Below are 22756 nucleotides of genomic sequence, written 5' to 3'. Positions count from 1 at the left end.
GTCTTTAAAGTTGCTACAAATTGCTATTTCAAACAGAAAAAGTAAACATTGCCTGGATAGCTGAATTAGCCTATGTGACGCAGAGGGTTTCAGAGAAGATTAAGTAGGCAGAGACACTCGTCTCGGGCTCTGTCTGTTTGACTTGTTTTTTTGGTTAGTAGCAGAAATTGTCCTGCTGGTAACCTTTATCCCGTTGAACTGGAAACCTCCAGTGTATTTTGGTTGCTGTACTGAAGAATGTCCTTGCTCTCACCAGGAGATGAAGACGAACCGGAGCGTTTCGATGGTCTTTCTCTCTTATACTGGTATGCTTAACCTTTGGGTTCTGATGGCATTTTTCTAGCCTGTAATTGGGAAGGGTACAACTGAGATCATTTAACAGCTGTAGCCATTTTCAGCTGCTTCTTTCTTTTATCGTTAAGATTTTGAATAAGTGCCAAGTAATATCTATTCTTGAGGGAAGGGTATTGTTCTTCCATTGATAAGTCTAGCTAAATATTTTGTTTGTGGACATAAATGACTAGTAATTTCTCAGGAATACAGAACAGAATAATTAACATCCAGAGCCACGTGTACTGATAAGTCTCTAGAAGGTATAAAACAGAAAGCTGTTGTATGTGCTGATAACTAAGTAATAGAAAAAAAGTGTCCAAGACTTCATTTTAATTGTCTTTACTAGAACATCTGCATAAAATGAGGTTCACTTAGTCTATTAGCATTCCAGGACTCCAGCTGAAGTGTTGTTTAATATTTTTTCATAATTTTAATGTAACAAAGTCATGGTCTAGCTTGTTGATTTGAGCTATTGCCTCACTTTTTTTTTTTATTCTGTGAGTTAAAAGGTTGCTTGCAAGTATTTTTATATGACTTCTATAGGAAACAGCAGTGACATTTAATTGATTATTTAATTCGTATCTTTTTCTACAAAGAACACAAATTATTTTTTGTTACTGCTGCCGATTGGTTTATATTCTCTGTATCCTCTTAGTCAGAATCAAGTTAATGTTAGATCTGTCTTGAAAGCATTGCCTGTTACTTATAGAAACGTAGATCCTTTCGTATCATGTGCTCTGTGCCCTGATTTGATAATGTCGTGATCTTTGTGTACGTATACTGTAATCTCTGTATTCTCTTGAAATATTGAAAACTTAAAATCTGAGATTTGATCTTCTAAAGCTTCACAGAAATAAACTGTGTAAAGCTGAAGCTCAACATTTGTTCTTGCTTTTTCTTTTTTCCAAAAGTTATGGTTAAACCAATAATAATATTCTACGCATGTGTTGAGATAGCTTGATTTGCTACTCCTCATAAGTACAATGCCACTTTTTTGCTACTCCTCAAAGTACAATATTCTTGATGGACTATTATGGCAGGGGTGTGTGCAGAGAAATTAATTAAGGAAAATGCAGTTAAGTTGAGATTTTTATTACTGGAAAGAATACATATTAAATAATAAATGACAGTCGTGTGTGGATCTCTGTAATATACAAGCCAATGACTAATACGGGAAAACTGCTGAGAGTATGGCAGCACAAGAAACAACATTAGTAAAAGGCAAAACAGGAAAGAAAATGGAAAGAATAATTGCATATTTTAAAAATCATGTTTTCTCGTCTAAATTTTCAAAGATGGATACAAATCAGGACAGAGCTGTAAAGAAAGTGACTAGTATACTGTCTTTCAGCCTTAAAACAGCTTAAATTCATGGGATAATTGAGATGCCAGTACTCAGCAATAATGCAAAATGATCCACTGCTGTATTATAGAAGTAGTTTACCCAAAAAAGTTTTGTTAAATAACAAACAAGACTTTAGAAAAAAGAAAAAACAAGACTTTAGGGTTTATTTGTCCTTTCAAACTATGAAAAAATAGAAGTGATTTGTTTCACTTTTAGCCTTATGAAGTGGGTCTTATGCTTTCTCACACCATAGCAAGGTCATGTGCAGTCTGGGCAGTGGCAAAATACACTGACTATGCTTCATCAGACCTTTCTAGCCTAAAGATTAATTGTTGGGTGTATTCTTAATGGCTAGCCTTTCTGAAGCAAAGTATAATTTTGCAAATACTTGGGAATTTGAGATTGTGGAACAAATGTTTTTATTTATTTATTTTTAAGTGCTTACTCCTTGATAAAGGACTCACCCAGTTTTCCTATGCAAAAATGAAAGATTTGGGATGTTCTTTGCAACCTGAATCTCTTGCCTTCTCCTGGAATTTAGGAACATTTGGACCTTCTGGGTTTCTTTCTTCCCTGGCAGGACACCCCTTAATGTCATATACTCCAGATTTTGCAGAAATACCGAGTTTCAGGCTAGGAGTTGAAGCTGGGTGCTGGATTTGGTTGCGTGGGAGGATTTGGGTCACTGTGTCCTCCATTTTTGATCCCCCCCCCCCCCCCCCCCACTAATGAATTCTAGTTGTTCCATTTCACTTCAACATCATGCTCTAGAAAATACTACTTGTTATCTAATACAGAACAATATGTATGTAGGTCAAAGCAGAAAAACCTAAATTGTGCTTCTGCTTTTTTGGAGAAGGTATCTGGTGAATCTTCTCCAAAAATGGGGTAGTGGGAAGACAAAGGATCTATGACACAAATTTTTTTCTATAGTAGTTCATCAAAATGAAAATTCACAAGTGGTAAAACGTGGCAAATTACTCTGGATTTAAAGGAATTCTTAATGTTTTACATTCTCACAGCAGTACACTGGAAATGTTTCTGATGGAGTTGTAAATATGGGTTTCAAGGCTCTAATTTTACTTTATATACTTATTTAATTCTTTCCCATTATCACGTGCATACAAAATGCTCATCTGCCTTCAGACAGCTGCAGGTGCCATCCTGGAATTCTGACCTGGGGTTGGAGGGTACACAGAGGAGCAGGCAATAACATTTGGAAAGAAGCCTTTATAAACAGAACAGTGTTGAATAAGAAATGAAAGGCTGGAGGGAAAAGCTTACATTCATGAATAACCACAAAGTTTTATGTTAGATATTTTAGCAAATGTTTTTGTATGCACTTTCTTAGCTGTGGTTCTGTCTTAGTATTCATTAACTGATCCGAGATGTTATGACGTGTTTTTCTTGCCTAAACATTAAGCTGGACCAGGTCATGGAATGTTGCTTCTATTTAATCTAAATCCTTTTACTGTAAGTGGGATTCAGAATTCTGCCTGAAGTTCTCTGTGGAGAATGGAAATAAACTTTGGGGAGAATGGAAAGAACTAAGCATACTTTATTTTACCCTTATCTCATATTTATGATCGAGTTTTCACTGGAGGGAGGGGTGGCACAAAAGTATCAAATAATGTAAAGTTGACAGTCAAGAAGACTAGTTTTGGTTTGTATTAGAGGTAAAAACGTGGTCACTGTAATTTCTTCTGTATTAACATAGCTTTATATGCACATATGGCATTAGAGATTTAATGATTTTTATTTTATTTCATAGGACAATTATGGGCCCTCATGGAATCAATCGAGCTGTTCACCGCATTTCTTTTTCTGATTGTCAGAATGGATTAGGTAATTAGATTGCACATTCTGTTGATTCAGAGTAAACCAGAACTAAAAGCACTTGGTGAGCTTTTCCAGTTCACACTGACATCAGTAGAAGTTTAATTTATCCAAATTTTATGGATTTGACTGTAAATCCATTTAGGGCAGTAGATGGAATAAAAAGTTCTTGCCTGTTTCTTTCGTTTGTTGTTTAGGAGTTAAAATTATTGGAGGTTACCGGGCACAAACTGCAGAAGATTATGGGATTTTCATAAAGAGAATTCTACCTGGAGGTGTTGCTGCTGTAGATAGTAAGTAATTTAAAATGTATTTTTGCAAACCTGTTGTAAATAAAAAGCTCTTTTGAGATGCCATCTTCTCTTATGCAGATTGATCATTTAAAATAATTACTTCAAAAGTGACAGTTCCTGCACTTGAGACTTGCAAAAGGTTAAAAGTAAAAATAGTTCTAAAAAAAATATTTTAGAGATGTCTTTATCAAATATAAAACATAAATGTATTCATACAAGGCAGCTTACATGCATGTTATCAGCAACATTCAGCCAAAAGTTCCTTCCAAAACTATGAATTCCAGTGCTGCAAATATTTGTGCTCTAATACAAATAATATTTATTTTCTTTAGCTGTTCTGTGATTAGTAACACTGACTGATTGTTATTAGTCTCACCACAGTAAGACTAGACTATCAGGCATAGATAAATCAGGATCAGAAGCTAAGCTGCTGAATGTCATAAGGTTGTTTATGCATTAGATCACATAAAATTGAAAGAAAACAAAAACTGTTTTTATTACCATGATATAATACGTTCACTGCTTTCCTGTTGATTTCATTACAAGGCCGTTTGCTCACGGGAGACCTCATTTTGGATGTCAATGGAGAAAACTTAATTGGAGTAACCAATGAAAGGTATGTTTGTACTGTTGACTAGATGTGCATTAGAGCTTGAAATGTATGTATTTATTTATTTGTGGCCATATCGACCACTGATAAATGAGCACAACTCCGCTAAGGTCACAGGAGTTGAACTGGCAATGAATTTATCCTATAAAACTAATTATGCAAAACTATCATAGAAAAGTGAAATGAGTTTAAATGCTTTTGTAATGGCAAAATAAGATAGTTTTGTAATGATGCGGATTATCGAATGTGTGTGAAAATACCTTTAAAGTATATTAAGCTGTTATAATATTTTATATTAACATGTTGGTTGAATACTGGTGAGAATAAATGGTGCAGCTAACAAGTATCATTGTAATGGGACGATTAAGGAGGCATTGCTTAGGAAAAAATGTAGAGTATGTTTTATGGTTCCTGTAGCTGGATCACCAGCGATCAATGTGAAGCCTAGTTTTTGAGTAAGATGTGGAATTAAAATTCAATGCAAAATTACAGTATATGTTTGTGAGTGAAATCCTGAGCTATGGAAGATATCTGAGCAGTATTCTTTATCTGGTGTAGGCTGTAAATCCTGAAGGAGGTCCATGGTCCAGTAGGATGGACCAAGAAGAGATGGGGACAAAAGGGAAGGGAAAGAAAGAACAATCTCAGTTTATTCCCATCGTCAGGCACAGACTCACCACAGTCTGTTTTTTGCTCAGTTCTCCAGTGTTTAATTTGGGTTATTCTGCTGACAAACTTTTTTCTCTGTATCTGGCAGTCAAGATTATTAACTACATTAAGAATTTGTTCATTTTCCTATCATTTTAACATTACCTACTGTGTACTTCTTGACAGAACCCTGGTATATTTACTTTATTATTTTTCTCCCTCCTTCTAGGGCCGTTGACATCTTGCGAACAGCTTCAGCATCTAATCACATGTCTCTGCTAGTTGCCAGAGATGAAGAAGCAAAGTAAGAGAAAAATAAAGTGTTGCGTTAACCTCAAATCTGACAAAATCTAATGCAGTAACTAAGTCTGAGAAGGCATATATATATATATATATGTATGTATGTATGTATGTATGCCTACATATATATATATGTATATATATACATATATATATATATATATTTTTTTTTTTTCAGATTAGGATTAATCACAAAATTGCAGCATATGTCACAGTTTTTAAATGTTATATTTGATAACAATTCATTTTGTTAGTGTCCTGGGCAGTGAGGAATGGAATACTTGTTTTAATGAGACTGCTCACATCAATTAAAGTGGTAAGCTTTGGCCAATTTCGGTTCAGTGAAGGGGATTGAAATGTTATGTTCCCAGCTAATACCCTTAGAATTATTTGCTATGATTACAGGATTTTTTAACACATCTCACATGTGAAAATAATAAAAAATGAGGGAATGCATTAGACCTACATTCCTAAAAAACTGTCATTTAAGCTGGTCTTGCCTTCTGAAAAGGCAAATTTGGTTATTGTTTCACCTCTGTAGTTTGATTTCAGTCTCTAATGAGCTCTGAATTAGTTTGGATAAGTAGGTTAAACTGATCGCTGCAGCAGGTAGCCCAAAATACCTCCAATATAAGGACATATCTGCTAAATATCGCTTTAATCTTATTGTCTAAAGTTAAGCATATAAACCAATATTGGCATAGAATCATCGGAAATATAAGGATCTAGGCTTGTATCCCCTTTTGACTTAAATCTCTGCAGGAAATTGCTGTTACACAACTATATTTGATAATCATGGTGAGAGTAGCTGCTGCTATTTGCCACTGCTAGTATGTTCCACTTAGAGTAGTCTCTCCATAAAGGAATTTTCTCCAAATTCCTTTAGTTTTTGTCTGACGTAAGGGTCCCGTTTCTACCTCTTTATTTTTGTATTTAACAAATTTAAATGCCTCTGTACTGTAGCCTCTGATCTCTCCTTTTTTCAGGCTGCCTAGATACATGAGGTCCACTCTTAATCTGCTTTTATCTAAAGCATACTGACCTAGTTCCTCTAAACTCCTTGAATAATTAAAATCCATCAGTCCTTCTACCATTCTGGTGGTATGCCCAGTGCCCTACACAGAATGTGCCACTCCATACAGACCCTTGCTCAGACAATTCTGAAGTAATTTTTTGTGACTGTGATAAAAGATGTGATTTACACTGGACTGTGTTAGGGTGTGTTCCCTGGATTTTACATTAGTTCAATAATTTTTCTCTGTCTCTCTCTTTTTTTTCTTTTTTTTTTTTTTAATAATACATCCGACAGACTTCAGTAACCCTCTGTGGTCATTGGAATTACGTGGGAATTAAACTTACTTCAATCAGTTAATTCATGTCCTCTCTGTCTAATTCTATAATATTAATTTGATGATGCTGCTGGCTTATACCATTCTAGATTTCATTTTATTTTTAAATCTTTTATTACTGAGATAGTCATAGCTCAGATTATTAAAAATATATTTTTTTATATTAGGCTGCATTTAATATTAGATTATTAAGATTATTATTACTTGTTGCTTTTTTAGCACATGTAATACAGGATCTTCATCTCTGCTGCTTTTTTGCCATTTGTTATTTCTGCAAAGAACTTCTATTTTTGATGATTATTTTCAACAGTGCAACTGACCTTTTTTTCTTTCTGTCAAAAATGAGAGCAAACTATAACTTTATTGGTTAATTGATAAGTGCCTTCATCTGATTTGATTCATTTAAAAGCTTCAAATACATATTGGTCTTAAAAGAAATATAATTATTAATCAAATTTAGATTACTTGTTAAGAGCCTCTAGCTTGAGCTCAGTAGTTGAATTTTCTTGTTCTATCTCAAAACTGGAATGAATGAATGAAAGGGAAAACTTGCAGTGTAGCATTGAATTTTACGAAAATACTTGAATGAATTGGCAATATTTCTAATGAAATCTGTTGTAATGAGATACAATAGATTTATATATTAATATATATATGTATATAAAATAAATCAAAAAGTTTAAAAATCAGGGTCAGAATAAGGTTTACTTCTTAATCATTTCCAATTAGGATAAACTGCTCTGGTTAAAAACAGCACAAAAATTATCACAGTTCATGTTTCAAAGTAGCTCTTCACAGAAGAAAAGAAAGGAGATCAGCTTGTTACTGTGGCTTCACTTGCTTTCCTGCTGCACAAAGTATAGCGAAAAGCAAGACAGGATAGCAAAGAAAGCAAGACTGCCTTTAGAGTGAAGATAACAGGCAACAGAGAATGTGCCTGCCTAAATCCTGTGGATCAAGTCTGAATTTATATTTTTGTGTAGGAAAGGAAAAAGATAAGTTCTAAAGCTTTACACAGAAAGATGAATCAGAACTTTCTTTTCACCATTCACCATGAGGTTGAAAGAACAACTACTTACAACTTCTCTTTTCGTAAAATGAGCATAGCTTTGTGCTTTAGTACAGCAAAAGCTCTTGCTTATGGTCTGTCTTCATCTGCATATGTTGTGATAGATTTTTCAAGGCATGTATAAGAAAATTATAGGTAGTAAGCAAATATGTATTTCAGATGGATAACATTTTTTTGCAAATGTCTTCCTGTTGGATTGTGACTGGTGTTACTCACAATCCTGGAAACTAGTACTGTAGAACAAGACATTACTGTGAATGAGAATTGATAGCTCAAATATTCATGCACAGCTGAAGAATTTGCCCTTTATTTTATCAGTTGGAGCTTTTTAAAAGATTTAATTGTGAAAAAGATAAGCAAAGCCCAAGCACATAAAATATTTAATATATAATGATATCTACCTCTGATGAAATGGACCACATACTTCTGAGAAAGCAAAGTGGAAGTTAAGAATTTGTATCTGTTTTACTTCTTCTTGTATAACTAATGAATATTTCTTTCTGTACTCTTTTTGACTAGGGCTAATGCCACAACCTTGATGGCCATTCTCTTCTGGGTTCTCATTCAAACTAATTGAAATAAAAGCATTCTTTAAAGATACAAATATGCTATGGGTATATTATCTGATTCCATCTAATGTAAATAATTTGTTTTGGACCCAAGTAATACCACGTGTCTTATTATCTGTAGCTGACTTGAACTACAAGTTTTGAAAGTTTTGAAATCCAGGGTAAAGAGAGGTAATAATTAAGCTTTTCTACCAATAGTCTGTTGCTATTCCATCGTTATTCTTCTGGATTATATTACCTTTCTCTTGCTTCTTCTGAATGCTTTTGTATCTGACAGGGCTTTCCTCTTTCAGTTGAGGGTGAACTTTGCTTTCTGAGGAATTGTAACTGTTCAGCAGAGACACTAGCAGATTTCAAAGGCTGCATTTAGAACTAATGCCAAGTCCTGACAAAGAGGAACTTTTTATTTCCACAGGAAAGAGTTTCTTGACCTGATGGATAAGTATGGCTCTCACAGTGACACCAACTCTGCAAGAAGTTCTCCAACACAGCTATTAGCTGGTGAGAGATTTCTTCCCATCCTGACATAATCTTGTAGGACAATCTTCATGCTTCTGTGGACTAGGCTCCAGCACTGAAAACTCTACTTGGGGAAAGGGTGTACTGGAGCAAGAGAATGTCAGGCTAAGCACGTGTTTACTTACGACTTTTAACATTTACTTTGTAGTCTAAACATTTAACTTGACTTGTTTGTGTGTAGGTTTCCCCATCTCTAAGACAAATGTTCTGCCATCTACTTTCAGCAATTTTAATTAATGAGTAGTGTGAACTGTGTTTGGTATTTGTAGATGAAAGATACCATGAGATTACAAAGTAATAATAAAAAATTGAACTAGAATACCATAAATTCTAATGCTCCTGGAATTGTTGTCTAGTGAGAATGTCTTTATACAGCATGGTCAATTACTCTTTAGGAAAGACAGTTGTGATTTTTTTTCACCCAGTTTAAAAAAAAATCATCCCTTGCTATAATTTAAAAATTATTCCTGGAACCCCTGGCTCAATTCTTAGCTGCATAGACTTAGACTTTCTTTTGGTTGTCTGATTGCTTATAGTTTTCTGCTTTCTAACATGAAAATAGGCCCATGATTTGAAACTGTGCTTTTTCCCAAATGTGTGTTTTACATCTTTTTTTTTTTTTTTTTTTTTTTTTTTTTTTTTTTCCCCTGTCCTTTCTATTCTTAAAGGAAAACCTGTAGACAGCCTTTCGTCTGGGTCATCCTCAAGGTCACAGAGTCCTCAATTGCATCCAAAGGATATTATTACCACCATTAGCAGAAATAATTCTGTCCCTGCGCCATCACCAAAGCTTCCAAAGTAATTCCCAAAGCTGATTGTAACTCTCTTGTGTGAGATGTAGAAAATGTATTTGGCAAATGAGGAAGATTTTGGGTTGAGCATTGAAGTGTTCAAAATTACTGTTTTTTAAATCCTGTAACATAATACCATTGATATTACAAAGTTTTGGGTTTTGCAAGTTATTTTTCTCATTTTATCTCATTTATTCATTGTTTATGTGGTAGATCAACCAGGTTGACTGTTGATCTCAGTATCTCATAACAAATTAATGCTTCTGGTTTACATTGTAGGTAGGTCATCCCTTGGGATATAGTAGTAAAGTTTAGTCTTGCAAAATAATACATTGTTTCCTCTTGTAATTGCCTGAAGTAACACCTGAAGTTGCTGATTTTGTAATATAGCAGGCAGGATAGTGCTTGAACATTAAGACTGTGTCCATTTTATCTGTTGGTTACTGTGGTACATATTAGTGAGATCAACAAGATAGACACTATCACTTGTGGGTCTCTAGTGAGTGTCTAAACCTGTGAAGTAACTCTACTTTTCCTTCTTTCTCTTCCTAGGGATAGTGCATTTCAGATTATCTCTGTTTGCAAGGGAACAAGCCTAGGTTTGAATATTGTTGGAGGAATTGACAGAAATGAAGGGCCTTTGGTATACATTCAAGAAATTATTCCTGGTGGTGACTGTCATAAGGTAGATAAAAACCTCTTCTTGCCACACTGTTCAGTCCCCTGTACTTTTGCCTTCGTTTTATACATACTTTAGTATTATATACATACATTTGTATCATAGATACTAATTTCATTTTTGTTTCTTTTGTGTTTCTCCTTGCTTTCTCCCTAGACAGAATTACCTTATTACACCACAGCATGGTTACATGGTAATGAAAATTATTCATGAGTTTGTGTAAGGTACATGAGGATCTTATTTTCCCAATTTCCAAAGCAGAAAGTAAGAAAGCAATTTTTTAAGAGGTTACATGATACAAGCTAATCATCAAGGATGGGACAGACACACAGTTTGCATCTTTTTTTTCATAGATCATAGAATCATTTAGGTTGGAAAAGACCTCTAAGATCATCTTGTCCAACCTTTAACCTACCATTGCTAAATCCACCATTAAACCATACCACTAAACTATGTCACTACATCTACATGGCTTCTGTCACTTGGACATTCAAAAAATCACTTTTCCTTTGTATTTGGTTTAGCTGAATCCTTGCAGCTGAAAAGTATTGTATAGGGAAATACGAATAATAATTTAAAAAAAAATGATAGAGCAGACTAATAAAACATGAATCATTACTGATTACTATTTTCATTTATGACAACTGCAGTATGTAAAACAGGAGGTCTTGTAGGTTTTTAAAAAATGAATAAATAACAGCTGTCTGGTTCAAGTACACAGAACTGTTTATCCAAGTGTCTTCTTTTCATCCTGTGTTATTACGGTTATTCTGATGTGTAGATAAACCAATGTTTGCCATCTGCCAAACGAGAGTGTACAACTTAATTTCACAGCCAAAGAGTTTTGCCCTAAAAACAGTCTTAAACTGTTTGTAACTGAATATTTGTAGATTAAGATTAATCCCAAAAGGCAGAGATTGATAGAAAAAATGTAATTTTCTGCCAGATTTTTTAATGAATAAATAGTAATAATTCTTCTGTTTTCTGCTGTTTTGTTATAGCTTTTTAAAATGTTTCAAATTGTAAATATATATAATTTACAGTCTCTCATGCTTATAATTGATTGAGTGAGACCAAGCCATTAGTATGCAGTACATTTAGCAATATTAGAGTAATTTCCCCAGTTTGGTTAGGTGTTTGAGAAACCTAAATATTATGAGTTTTTTAAATCTCTGCCACAAGAGGGCAGCATTGAAATTGATATCTTACAGCAGGCTTTATGCAAGAGAGGTTCTAGACTAGAGTTTTTCTATGTGATGGAAAATGTAGTAAAGTGCTATCATAGGCTGAAATAACATAACTAAAATTTGATGTATGTGTCAATCAAATATGTAAAATTATACTGGTCTTAAAAAGACATTTCACTTACTTCCTACGAATCTTCCTCTGTGCATAGTTTGTTTCACACGGTCAGATTGCTTCTATGAAATATTTCTTAAAAACTGAAGAACACGGACATATTATGTATAGTTTTGTGTGTATTACATTACACAAATGTCATTACACTGTAACCATAGGTATGGACAACGTATAATATGTAGGTGAACGACAATCATTTTCAGTTAAATTGTTCAGGCTTCTTTAGAATGTGAGTTAAAAAAAAAGCTTTATATTAGTAAAGAATCTACCCAAGCATATTTAAAGTCTTGTCTTACAGTTTCTAAGGCAGAAATGTGATATGTTACTGTGTTTGGTAGAAAGTTTGCAACGAATAATTCAACAGAAGCACAAAGTTGACAGTATTATTTCTAAGGTATTTTTGAATGGTGAATTCCTAATAGAAAGAATCTGTTGTTCTCTTTGAGATAAATGTGGATAGTAAGTGCCTGAAAAGTCCTGTGTATAGCCAAGAATGTCTGTTTCTTGAAAAACAAATTAATTCTGCTCTCAGCTGAGTTAATTAGCAAAGAAATTTCCTGTAGTCAGATGGGTTGGTACTCCTTGCTGAAAAAAATTACTCTCTGTGGTTTCTTCTTTTTTAACAGAAGTATATCCCTGGGTCCAGATTTCTTGACGCAATTTCACTGAGATCCGTTCTGTCTGATGAAGCTTTTAAAATGATTGCTGTCATGCAGATTAAATGATTGCAGTAAATTTAGAGAATAGAACATCTGCTTTAGTTTCTCACTTTATACATACGTTAAAAAGAAAAGAAAAAGAGGATATGTTACGTGAGGCCTCAATCGTGTTTTTTATTCAGGTGAAGCCCAGCTAACTATGTGGGAATGCAAGTTGATTGAAATGGAATTTTGTACCATCTTGGGAAGGTTCCTACCTTGAAAAAACTGAATTACATTCATAGATTTACTTAAGACAATTTAGTTTTAGTATTTATTAAATGAAAATCTATACAATAATTATTTCTACTGAATGAAGTGGTTGTTTTCCACTGTTAATTAAAGGAATCTGGTTTCGATGTGAGATAAACAGTATAAGCTGCTTTTAGGGTCCTTACATTTCCTATGTTGTTAAAATCAATGGTAAGTTGTGTCTTTTTATCTTCTTCCATCATTTGATCTGCTGTTTGTTTCTGGAAAATTGTTAGGCAAAATGTGTAGCCATTCTTGATGTCTCATGTCTTAACAGATGCAGAGTGCATGCTGTGATTGTACAGTTCCTCCTGCAGTGTTAGTTGTTAACACAAAATCTGTGGTTTTGTTTTTTTTGTTTGCTATGGGTTAGGATGGACGATTGCAGCCTGGAGATCAACTAGTATCCATAAACAAAGAGTCAATGATTGGCGTCTCCTATGAAGAAGCAAAAAGTATAATCAACAGAGCAAAGATGAGGTATCTGTTACTACCAAACTGCTAATTCCAAAATGGGTTACTATATAATATTAATTGTTGCATTAATGTGAAAAGTCTTATCATGGATGCTTAGAGGAAACACGGGTTATATTCATGTTTCTGAAATAAACAGTTGAAATACTGTGCCATATAAAAAGACTCAAACCTTTTAGCACTTTAAAACTATGATATATTAATTCCTTTTTGAAATATATATATATATATATATATTTTAAAGCACTGCTTGCTTGTTCTAATAATATAGAATAGAACATCCTATTAGAAAAATGGAAAGGAATAATCATGCACAGTGTTTGGGAAAATACAGTTTCTGTTCTTGTTATACATACTCTTATAAACAGAACAGTATACAGTATGCTAAAAGTTTTTTAATTCTAATTTTAGGTTTGAAAGTTTTTGGGAGATAGCTTTTATAAGACAAAAAAATATTCCCAGTTATTCAGAGAATCTGCCACGTCCTTCCAGTCTCTTAACATCTTCTGGAACATATGGAGGACAACAAGCTGCAGTCCTTAGTCCTCTAGCGTCTCCTGATGGGAAGCTTGTTTCAACGGTCACTCCTAATGCTGTGAGTATTCTTATTACTCGTTAATATAAACTGAGGAAATATGTTGAATAAAATAAAATAAAATGTTCCTTGTCAAACAGAGTCAAAACAGGGGATTCTCAATTCTTTTTATGTTCCTACCCAAAATTCTTGCCCACTTTCATTTCTTGTCAGAGCTATAAACAATGAAGCAGGCTGCCTAGGGGCTATGCTGTCTTCATCTGTCAAGTTATTCAACCCCATCTAAGCTTTTGATAAGGCCCCAATCTAAGTTTTGAGTGGCATACCTTCTCACCATCCCCACCCCCATGCCTTGCATTTTCTGCTAGAGTTGTTTGGATGTGTCCAGCCCTATTTTTCCCCCTAGACTTCCTTCCTTTCCCTCTCTTTTAGTTTAATGTGTATTTCAAGTCTGGCTTGTGACCTACTTCAGAAAATGGTATTTCATGACTTCTGATTTTCTTTCATAGATGGAAACTGGAGTCAAAATGGAAGAGCAATCTCCAATTACTTCTGCAGAGAGCAGTCCTACTGATGTGTCAGTTCCTGGTAAATGCTGATTTAATTCCCTGTCACACTTTTGTTCTTCAATAATTGTCTTAACAGAAAATAGTACAGACTCTATAGGCTTCTAAAAAAAAGTAATATTGCACCATTTTTGTAGTACTAAATAAAGGATAAAGATCAATGGATTGTACAGTACCTTCTGTCAGATATAACAACAAACAGCTGAAACCAAACAAAAATGAGTGATCACAACGTTTGCTATATAGCAGTAATGATAATAGACTCAGTAGAAACCAGATAATGAAGACTCACATATAGATCAAGATTAGGTTACCATAGAAACTGTGCTTTCTTGATTTGATGAAACTCTGTGGATATATACTGCTTACACTTTTTTTTTTTTTTTTTAAATCAAGGATTTGGAAGGATAGAAACAACATGCAGACCTCTTTAAGACTTTTTCAATTATTAACAAATAAAATGCATATGTGTATATTTATATATGAGAGCCATGGCATTCAAACTAAGACAATAGTCCCTTTGATTATATCTTTGAATATATCTTATGAAAACAACACTAAGAAAAAATAAAGAAAGGTTCTAGAATTTGGTCAGAACCAAATCTGAATTTAACTGTTATAATTCCTCTGGGAAACCAATATGCATTGTATTTATAAACAGTGAAAATACAGGCATAACTGTGAGATTCTCAAATAAAACAATAATATAACTGATCCTGTTTTGTATTTCTATATCGAGATTGGAGCTATATTCTTTTTCTTTGGGCAGCATTAAGTAAGAATAACCTGTGCTCCTACATGTCTGAGGGGAAGACTTATAAGGTGAAGTACAAACATAAAGAATCTGATTCATATTAGATATTGCTCCAGTGACTTTATTTAAATTGCACTTGGGCTTATTATGGTCCTAATTAGATATCCTAATTCTAAATGAAACAGTCTCCATATTGCAAACCTGCCCAGTTTGCTTCCTTCCGTGAAGGGTGAGCTGACTGAATGTGAACTTTTGAAACTGGAAAGAATCACAGAATCACAGAATTTTCTAGGTTGGAAGAGACCTCAAGGTCATCGAGTCCAACCTCCAACCTAACGCTAACAGCCCTCCACTAAACCATATCCCTAAGCTCTACATCTAAACGTCTTTTGAAGACTTCCAAGGATGGTGACTCCACCACTTCCCTGGGCAGCCTGTTCCAGTGCCTCACAACCCTTTCAGTGAAGAAGTTCAAGGACGTATTATTGAATACAGATGGCATTTAATGACCACACAGTTTTGTCATACTGATGATTAAAAACACAGTGATTAAATCAAAGGCACAAGAAAAAGTCTTACTTCTGAATATATTCAGAATAGCCTTCAGAATATTAATCAAGGCTCTTGATTAATATAATGCAATATGCAGGAGCTTCATTCTTTGTTAAAGAGACCAAGAAGGCCATAGTTTCTTAGTCTATTGGAATAACATAGCTAATAGAGTAGAAAGCAGAAATTACATTCTTGCAGCTCCAGTTTGAAGTTTCATGTCACTTTTCGTTTTTGTTACAGCACATCCTTAGCCAAAGCTGCCACTTCTCTCACGCTGCCCCTTTTCAAGGATAACCTTGAAAAACTGAAGTAGCTCTTAGATTATTTCTAAATGCTCAGAGAAAAAATCAGCACAATTTTAAGAAGTTCTTGCAGAAACTCATACACAAAGCTTTTTCATTCTGAGTTGAAAGAAAGTATGCCAATTCATCTGAGGTTCTAGCCCAATCTCTTCAGAATTTAATATAGCATGTGAGAGGTGTTAGTGTCAGAGATTTTCAAGATGTTTTCATTTATGCTTTTGGCATATAAAGAGGATGTAAATTACTTTAAGCTTGGAAACAGATATACCGTGAAATTTAAAAAAAAAAAAATCTGTGTGATTCCTTCTGTTTCTTTTGAGAGGATCTGAATCTGCATGGTCTTGTAGCTTTCAAATGGTGTTTTTGCTTTGAGTACCTCTAGAGTCCATTAAGGAAATAGTTAATTGAGATCTAAATTAAGTTTATAAATAATGAATAAAAGCAAGTATTTTATTTTATTCTGGGAAAAAAAAAAAAAAAAAAAAAAAAAACAGGCATTGAATTTTTCCATTTATATAGTGTAATACACCAAAAAAAAAAAAAAAAAAAAAAAAAAGTTGTCTGTGTTCAAGGGCTTCCAAAGGCTGCTGTTTCTTGTGTTTCAAACATGACAAAGCTGTGGTTGCATTTTTCAACTTCCATTAGAACAAAGAAAAAAAAAAGGAGCCATGTTTTTGAAATCTTGCGCAGGGACTGCTGAGTACTGCTAGCTTCTTTTCTTCTCCTCAAACTAATCCCCTGTAAATACTGGAAATGAAATAGATTCACCATAATGCATTAATTAATGCAACTAGTTAACATTGCATAAAATAGTTGCATTTCTGATTTAAAGAATTAGACAGGAGGTGATGAACACTTTGGATACAGAGCTTAACGGATGGTAGGTAGTCCTTGGAAAAGAGCTCTTCCCCAGGAAAACATGCAGAGGAGCCTGTTTGAATGCAGTTTAAAGTAATTCCATGCAGCCCTTAGTTGGCAACAGGTCATTCCCTCTCTTTCACAGTATTTTCCAGATTGCTAGATAGGCTTTTAGGAACTGTTGATTATGCCAAGGGTGTGTCTTGAAGGTCTCTCTTGAAATTCACAAGTGTGTTTCCCCTTCTGTTTCCAGAGTTACAGAGAGAAAAGAAAATACCACAAGTATAAGCCATATGCTTGATGAATCTCTTGAAGTTATTCCTGGTTTCTATCTGCTAATTTGCTACTTGTCAGTTTTTGATGGACAATTTCAAATAAGTTTGTTATTGATACCTATATTTTTTGTTTCTTATTAGCATTATGCCTTTTTTTAAAGAAAAAGTCAATCTAAATATTAGTTTTTATTGTGGCAAGTGGGTATTTAGCTGGCATCCATTTGAAGAACAGCTACATAACAGATTTTTCAAAGGAAGCATTACAACGGAATCATTATTCCATTTTTTTTTTTTTCTTCTAGTCATTGCACCCAGCCAGAATGACGATTATGAGCTGCAAGGAAGGAAGACTTTCTTGAACTCTACTATTCGTCTCAAAGCAGAAAAGCTGGAGAGGGTAAACACTTCACATCCTTTAAGTTTTCCTATCTCCCCCTTTATGATATATGTAAAACATCTGGAGAATATTTCAAGGTTCAAATTTTAAGGTATAAAATACATATGAAATTTCCTGTTTGGGTAGTTGTTTCAGGTTGTAGGCCAGTATTTCATTTTATATATTGGGCAAATTACTGTTTTTGTTAATCTAATTACTGATTAACTCTTCTGGGAATCTGAACATCCCTCAGGATTTTTAAGGAAGTTATTAAGGACAAAGGGTTTTTCTTATTACACTCATCATTATTCAAGGTTAAATAATATCTGAACATCTCTCAATTAGAAGGAAAAGTCACAAAGAGTCTCTGGAATAAAAGTGTTGTCAGTGAGAGTGTACTATGATACAAAAGCTCTTTGAAGTGCAGCTCTTTAATTACTCCCCCATGTCCCTGCAGTCATTATCCATAGCCTTTTTTTTTTTTTCTCCAAAATAAGTTTTTTTTCCTTCCAGGCATTGAATTATCTGGGGATTCAGCCCACAGTTGAACAGCAGCAAACCCTAAGGCAGCAACTTCAGAAAGATTCTAAAGGAACAGTGTCTTTCGGAGGTAATCATTTGTTAATTACCCAGAAAAATAATGAGATGTATGAATATAGAAATGATAGATAATAACTGTTAATACATTTTCTCTCAGTATTGGGTTGCTACGGCAAATAAAATAATACTTTGGGGCAAAAACCTTATTCTAGTTTATAAAAATAAGCTTGGCATTCTGAAACTAAGTAATTGTAAATGTAATTACAAATTTAATTAAGAGCAACCGTGAGAAAGTTTTGGGGTTTGTGCTCACTAATTTCTGAATTTTTGCCATGAAAGTAGAGTATTTGAATAATGTGAGTTTTTTCAACAGACGTACTTTCTCCTTAAGAAAAGATTTTATTAAAATAATAAAATGGTTTGCATTTTAAACAACTGAGCTGTTTATTTTTATGTTTTAAGAAGCAGTCAGATGATCCTCTGTTAATAGTGGCTTTCAGTTTAGGCATAAATAATTGTCGAAGATAACACTCTTGAAGTGTTCTTGAAGTGTTCTGTGTCCAAGTCAATATGTATGTACAGATAATCAAGACCCCTTAAAATGTGGAGGCCTCTACTTTTTAGGATGGATACTGTACTACTTTTTAGGATAGGTACTGTAATTGTTCCAAAAATTCTTTGGGATAGTATTGGTGATTAAAGTGACTTCTTGAAGCAACTAACCCAACTGACCATCTAACTCGTTTGGTTTGTGACAAGCAAGAACCTTTCAGTTATTGCATGTGAAGAGACATTTGCACGGAGACCATTACAGTCTTTTTTCTAGCTAAATCTAATTCTGATGGGAATGAGGTTTTTTTTCTGTTGGTTATGACAATTTTGGTAGGTGACACTAACAGTTTAAGAATATTTGTGTTAAACTGTGAGACATGGTAATTTCAATTTTCCTGAAGTTTATGAAAAACAGCATCAAGAACTGGTTTAAGAAAAACAATTTCTTGTACTAAACCATCTAAAAAGGCACTGGATTTTCAAGTATCTTATCACTAGATATGTTGGATCTTCCATCAGGTTTTTGTGGTATACACTAACCGATCTTTAAATTTCCAATTTTCTCTCATATCATAGCAGTACGTTTTCTTTTTTACGTTCTAAATTAATAGCTATATTGATTACAAATGCTGCAGTGTCTATATATAAAACTTTCTTGCTCAGCATCAATTTTACCAGGTCTCTCTATCAGGGGTTTAAAGGACTTACTTGCAAATGTAAAGATGAACTATGAACTAGCACAAAATTGCCCCTTTTTTGCTGCAGAGAGACTGTCTCCTCTGAGAAGATCCAATCCACTGAGAAGACAGGTGTAAAACAGATGTGCAGGTCTCTCTTAATTTTTCACACAGGCCTGCCAAATGTACAGCATCTCTAATCAGGTATTTTGAGGTTGAACTTTGTACCACCTTTTGTTTTCCTTCTCCTACACAACTGAAGAAGCGTTTCATCCCAAGACACGTTCTTAATTTTACCAGCTTTACCAATTTTTTCTATTCAGAGAAACATGCCTGACAAAAACGTAAAAGAATTACATTTTCCTTTAGGAAGGTTAGGGAGAACAGACACCGCATTTATAAAGAGTAGGCCTTACATTGTGGTGTTAGCAGTTGTGTTGCATCTAGTGATGCTGCTACTAAACTGAACCTGCAGGCTAAACTGTTTTTTAGATTTCGTTGAAGTTTCAAGGAATCTGTTCTCCATGCAACCGAATGCAACAGATGGTGGCCAAAATCCTGTAACATTTGGGATCAATGATATTGCCAGTTTATTAAATTCACAGGTAAAGTATGTGTTTGTACAGTGTTTAATTGTTGTGAGGAGATTATTGGAGAGCTTAGTATACGTGAGATTATTCCAAAGCTTGGGCAGGTTTTTAGAACAGCTCTGTATCATGCTGTGCTTTAAGATAACCTAGTTTCTGTGAAGCTTTTTAAAGCAACCTACTTTGCAGAAAGCAATTCATGTAATTATGTTGTGAGTCGTAAGTATGGACAGCAGTGATTTACCAAGGTTTCTTAAATGGAATATGTATTGCTACTACCTATGTGACTAATAAACAATTATGGGGCCCATTGATGTGAACTACTCCTAGATGGAATATTGCTTTACTCTGGAGGTAACGTGTAAGAATGAATGCCCAAATAGTCTATTTGTAACATAGGAATACTTGAATAAAATTATGTACTATTTAAAACATTGAAGAAAACAGGGACAATTAATGTGTATTCTTGGTGGGTTTTGGTAATCTTTTTTAACAGGAAAAATAATTAATCCTTTGGAAGATAAGTTGGTCAGAATTCCCTTTAAAACTCTTAGTATTTTCAGTAATGTTTTCCAGAGCTTTGAATAATTTTAAAATTAAGATTATCTTCTCATTTTATTAGTGAGACCTTTTAAAATTGGATGTAAAAGATGCGGAAGATGTGGTTAACACTAGATTCTAACCAGGCCTATTTAATTATGCACAGTTTGTAACCTGTGGTTCTTTGGAGGATGACGTGGAAAAGTTTAAGAAAGAAAGGGATGAAGCTTTAAAAGAAATGAACAAATTAAGGGTAATGCTTAATTTCAACTTGTTTTATTTTAGAGACTAATTTTTTGAGTGTACATATTGTGTACTTTACTGTTTTTCTTTTGAATTCTATGTGCAATATTCGATGAATAAATAAAAAGGCAGAGCAAACAGCCTAATTATGTTTGAAGTTCATATGCTCACAATGTATTTCTGGAAAACATGAATTATATTTGTTATACTGAATACTAACACGCTTTTTAATCTGATTCGCAGGGAGATGAGATTAAACAGACATTTCACCAAAGTGAATTTGGAGAAGTGACTGATTTGCATAGCAATTTTATTTAGAAATGTGTGATCCTAGTAACCAGAGTGTCTGAGCATATGCTAATACTTTTGAAAGAAATTAACTGGAGGGTGAATTAATCTGTTTGCAAAATTATTACAGATTTTCACATACACTACAAAAGACATAAAACCAAAAGCACTTAATATGTTTATTTTTACTTAAAACTTGGGTTACAGCTGTTTTTAAACCAATGCTTACAACTATTGAACAACCACTTTAAAATAAAAAATAAAAAAAGAATCTTTAGAACTTTTAACCGTCTGAAAATGGTGCAGCCTGCAGCAGTGTAGCCTTACTACAGGCTTCTGGTGGAAGCTAGCAAGGGAAAGTATGGTCAAACATACAAACAATATTGAACACCGTTGAACATTCCTGATGTGAATGTTAGGTTGTACAGCAATCTATTAAAGTCACAGAGAAGTCTTTTTTCTGCACATTTACCAGGTGGCTAGGTAACAAGAGACTTAGAGTGTGTGTTTGATTTGTATTGCAGAAGTGTTCAGTGTATAATGCTAGCATGCTTAAGAAACCTAAACAGCATAATATCGATGAACTCTCTGAAAAAAATAGCTTTTACAGATTAAAAATTGATTTTGTCCCAGGTATAGTAAAATCTGTTTGATTATTTATTATTTCCACCAGAACTTTTCAGATAAGTGTGTTTGTGTTTATTCAACATTATTAGTGGAGCGTGGCATGACCTAGAAACATAGCAGTTGTAAGCAAGTTAATAATACAAACTCTCTCTTGCATAACTAGTTATTTCTTTTTTCTTTTTTTTTTTATTTTTTTACAGATAGAATTGTCTGAATCTGTGAATTTACAGAAACAGTTAACAGAGGAGCTACAAACAGTCAAGCAAGTATGTTGAGTTTCTTTAAAATAAAATCTCTTTTTCTCTGTCTTGGCAAGAAGGAGGGAGGACTTCTTGCTCTCTTGATGTTGGTATAGACTGTACCTTAACACCGATTTCAACTCAAAGTGTTTATTTTGCTACTACAAAGCTGTTGATTAGACCTGGAGACTATACTTTTTTATTGAACTGAGTTAGGAACCGTAGGAACCGTAAGACAAACTGGATCAGGTTAGTTGGATATCAGTGTAGTACCTTTCTCATCTTAAGTGTTCTTTAAGTGACTTTGCTGTTCTTAGGTGACAGTATGCCTAATCTACAATCTTAACTTTTGCTATTTTATATGTCAACAAGAAATTTAGGTATGAAATAATAGATAGGCCTGACGATGCTACCTGGTGTTTACCAGGAAAAATAAATGGTATTAAGTGTTTTGTGAGAAATAAGTTCTTTCTGTCTCTATATCTGTCTGTAATTGTGAGAGAAGAAATCTGAATTTCTTATGAAATCTAACCTTCTTTTGTGTCTCTTAAAGCAAGCTTCCAATTATATTTAAGTCTTACTTTGTTTATAGCCCAGATTCAAAACCAAGTAAATTTCCTGTTTCCCTCTCCTACGAACATCCTCCTGTCAGTTCTTCTTCTGAGCCGGTCAGAGAGAATAAGTCTCTCTCATACTGCTGCACACATTCATTGCGGGTTCCTCAAGGCTATCTATTGCATCAGATGTTTTTGTAAAAATGCAAAATGTAGTTTAAAAATCTTAATGTTTACTATTATGTTAAAATTACTTTTACTTTATGGCTCATATATGCCTTTTCTTGTTTAGCACCATTGTCATCTTTTACTCCACGTATATGAGAGAGCTGCTTGAAAGCTTTCTCTATTAATATTGTGGTGTTGCCCTCTACACTGTGAAACATCAATGAAAGAAGGTAGATTATTTTTTGGATAAAATTTAACTGGAAATGTGTTACAGTAGTGCACCTCATGTTTCCATTTGCTAATGAGCGTTCAGTCTATCAGTCTAAACCAAAACTAGTAGAAAGTTCTTAGTCTTGAAAATGCAAACGATTTGGACATCGGGTACTTCACATAAGGTGT

The 22756-nt window shown here is 34.0% G+C and overlaps 1 protein-coding gene across 7 annotated transcripts in view; it reads left to right on the top strand.

Moving 5' to 3' along the window:
• STXBP4 (syntaxin binding protein 4) overlaps positions 1-22756 on the top strand; it is a 71063-nt gene that overhangs the window by 5195 nt on the left and 43112 nt on the right. Inside the window, exons 3-18 of one of the 7 annotated variants that reach the window (XM_084492004.1) lie at positions 257-305; positions 3450-3523; positions 3712-3807; positions 4354-4423; positions 5295-5369; positions 8768-8853; positions 9552-9669; positions 10215-10347; positions 13024-13130; positions 13536-13719; positions 14169-14247; positions 17269-17363; positions 17856-17952; positions 19604-19716; positions 20405-20491; positions 21597-21662. In XM_084492004.1, coding sequence (XP_084348130.1) covers positions 3457-3523; positions 3712-3807; positions 4354-4423; positions 5295-5369; positions 8768-8853; positions 9552-9669; positions 10215-10347; positions 13024-13130; positions 13536-13719; positions 14169-14247; positions 17269-17363; positions 17856-17952; positions 19604-19716; positions 20405-20491; positions 21597-21662 — 1473 coding nt within the window. In that variant the 5' untranslated portion in view covers positions 257-305; positions 3450-3456. Of the gene's footprint in view, positions 1-158; positions 306-3449; positions 3524-3711; positions 3808-4353; positions 4424-5294; positions 5370-8767; positions 8854-9539; positions 9670-10214; positions 10348-13023; positions 13131-13535; positions 13720-14168; positions 14248-17268; positions 17364-17855; positions 17953-19603; positions 19717-20404; positions 20492-21596; positions 21663-22756 lie in introns of all 7 variants that reach the window. The other 6 variants (XM_084492003.1, XM_084492000.1, XM_084492001.1 and 3 more) reach the window with 6 other exon arrangements.

The sequence above is a fragment of the Aythya ferina genome (genome assembly GCF_964211825.1).
Source record: "Aythya ferina genome assembly, chromosome: 18".
In the NCBI taxonomy this organism is placed as follows: Eukaryota; Metazoa; Chordata; class Aves; order Anseriformes; family Anatidae; genus Aythya; species Aythya ferina.
Note: the sequence above shows the minus strand (reverse complement) of the source record. Positions and strands in the feature narration are given on the sequence as shown.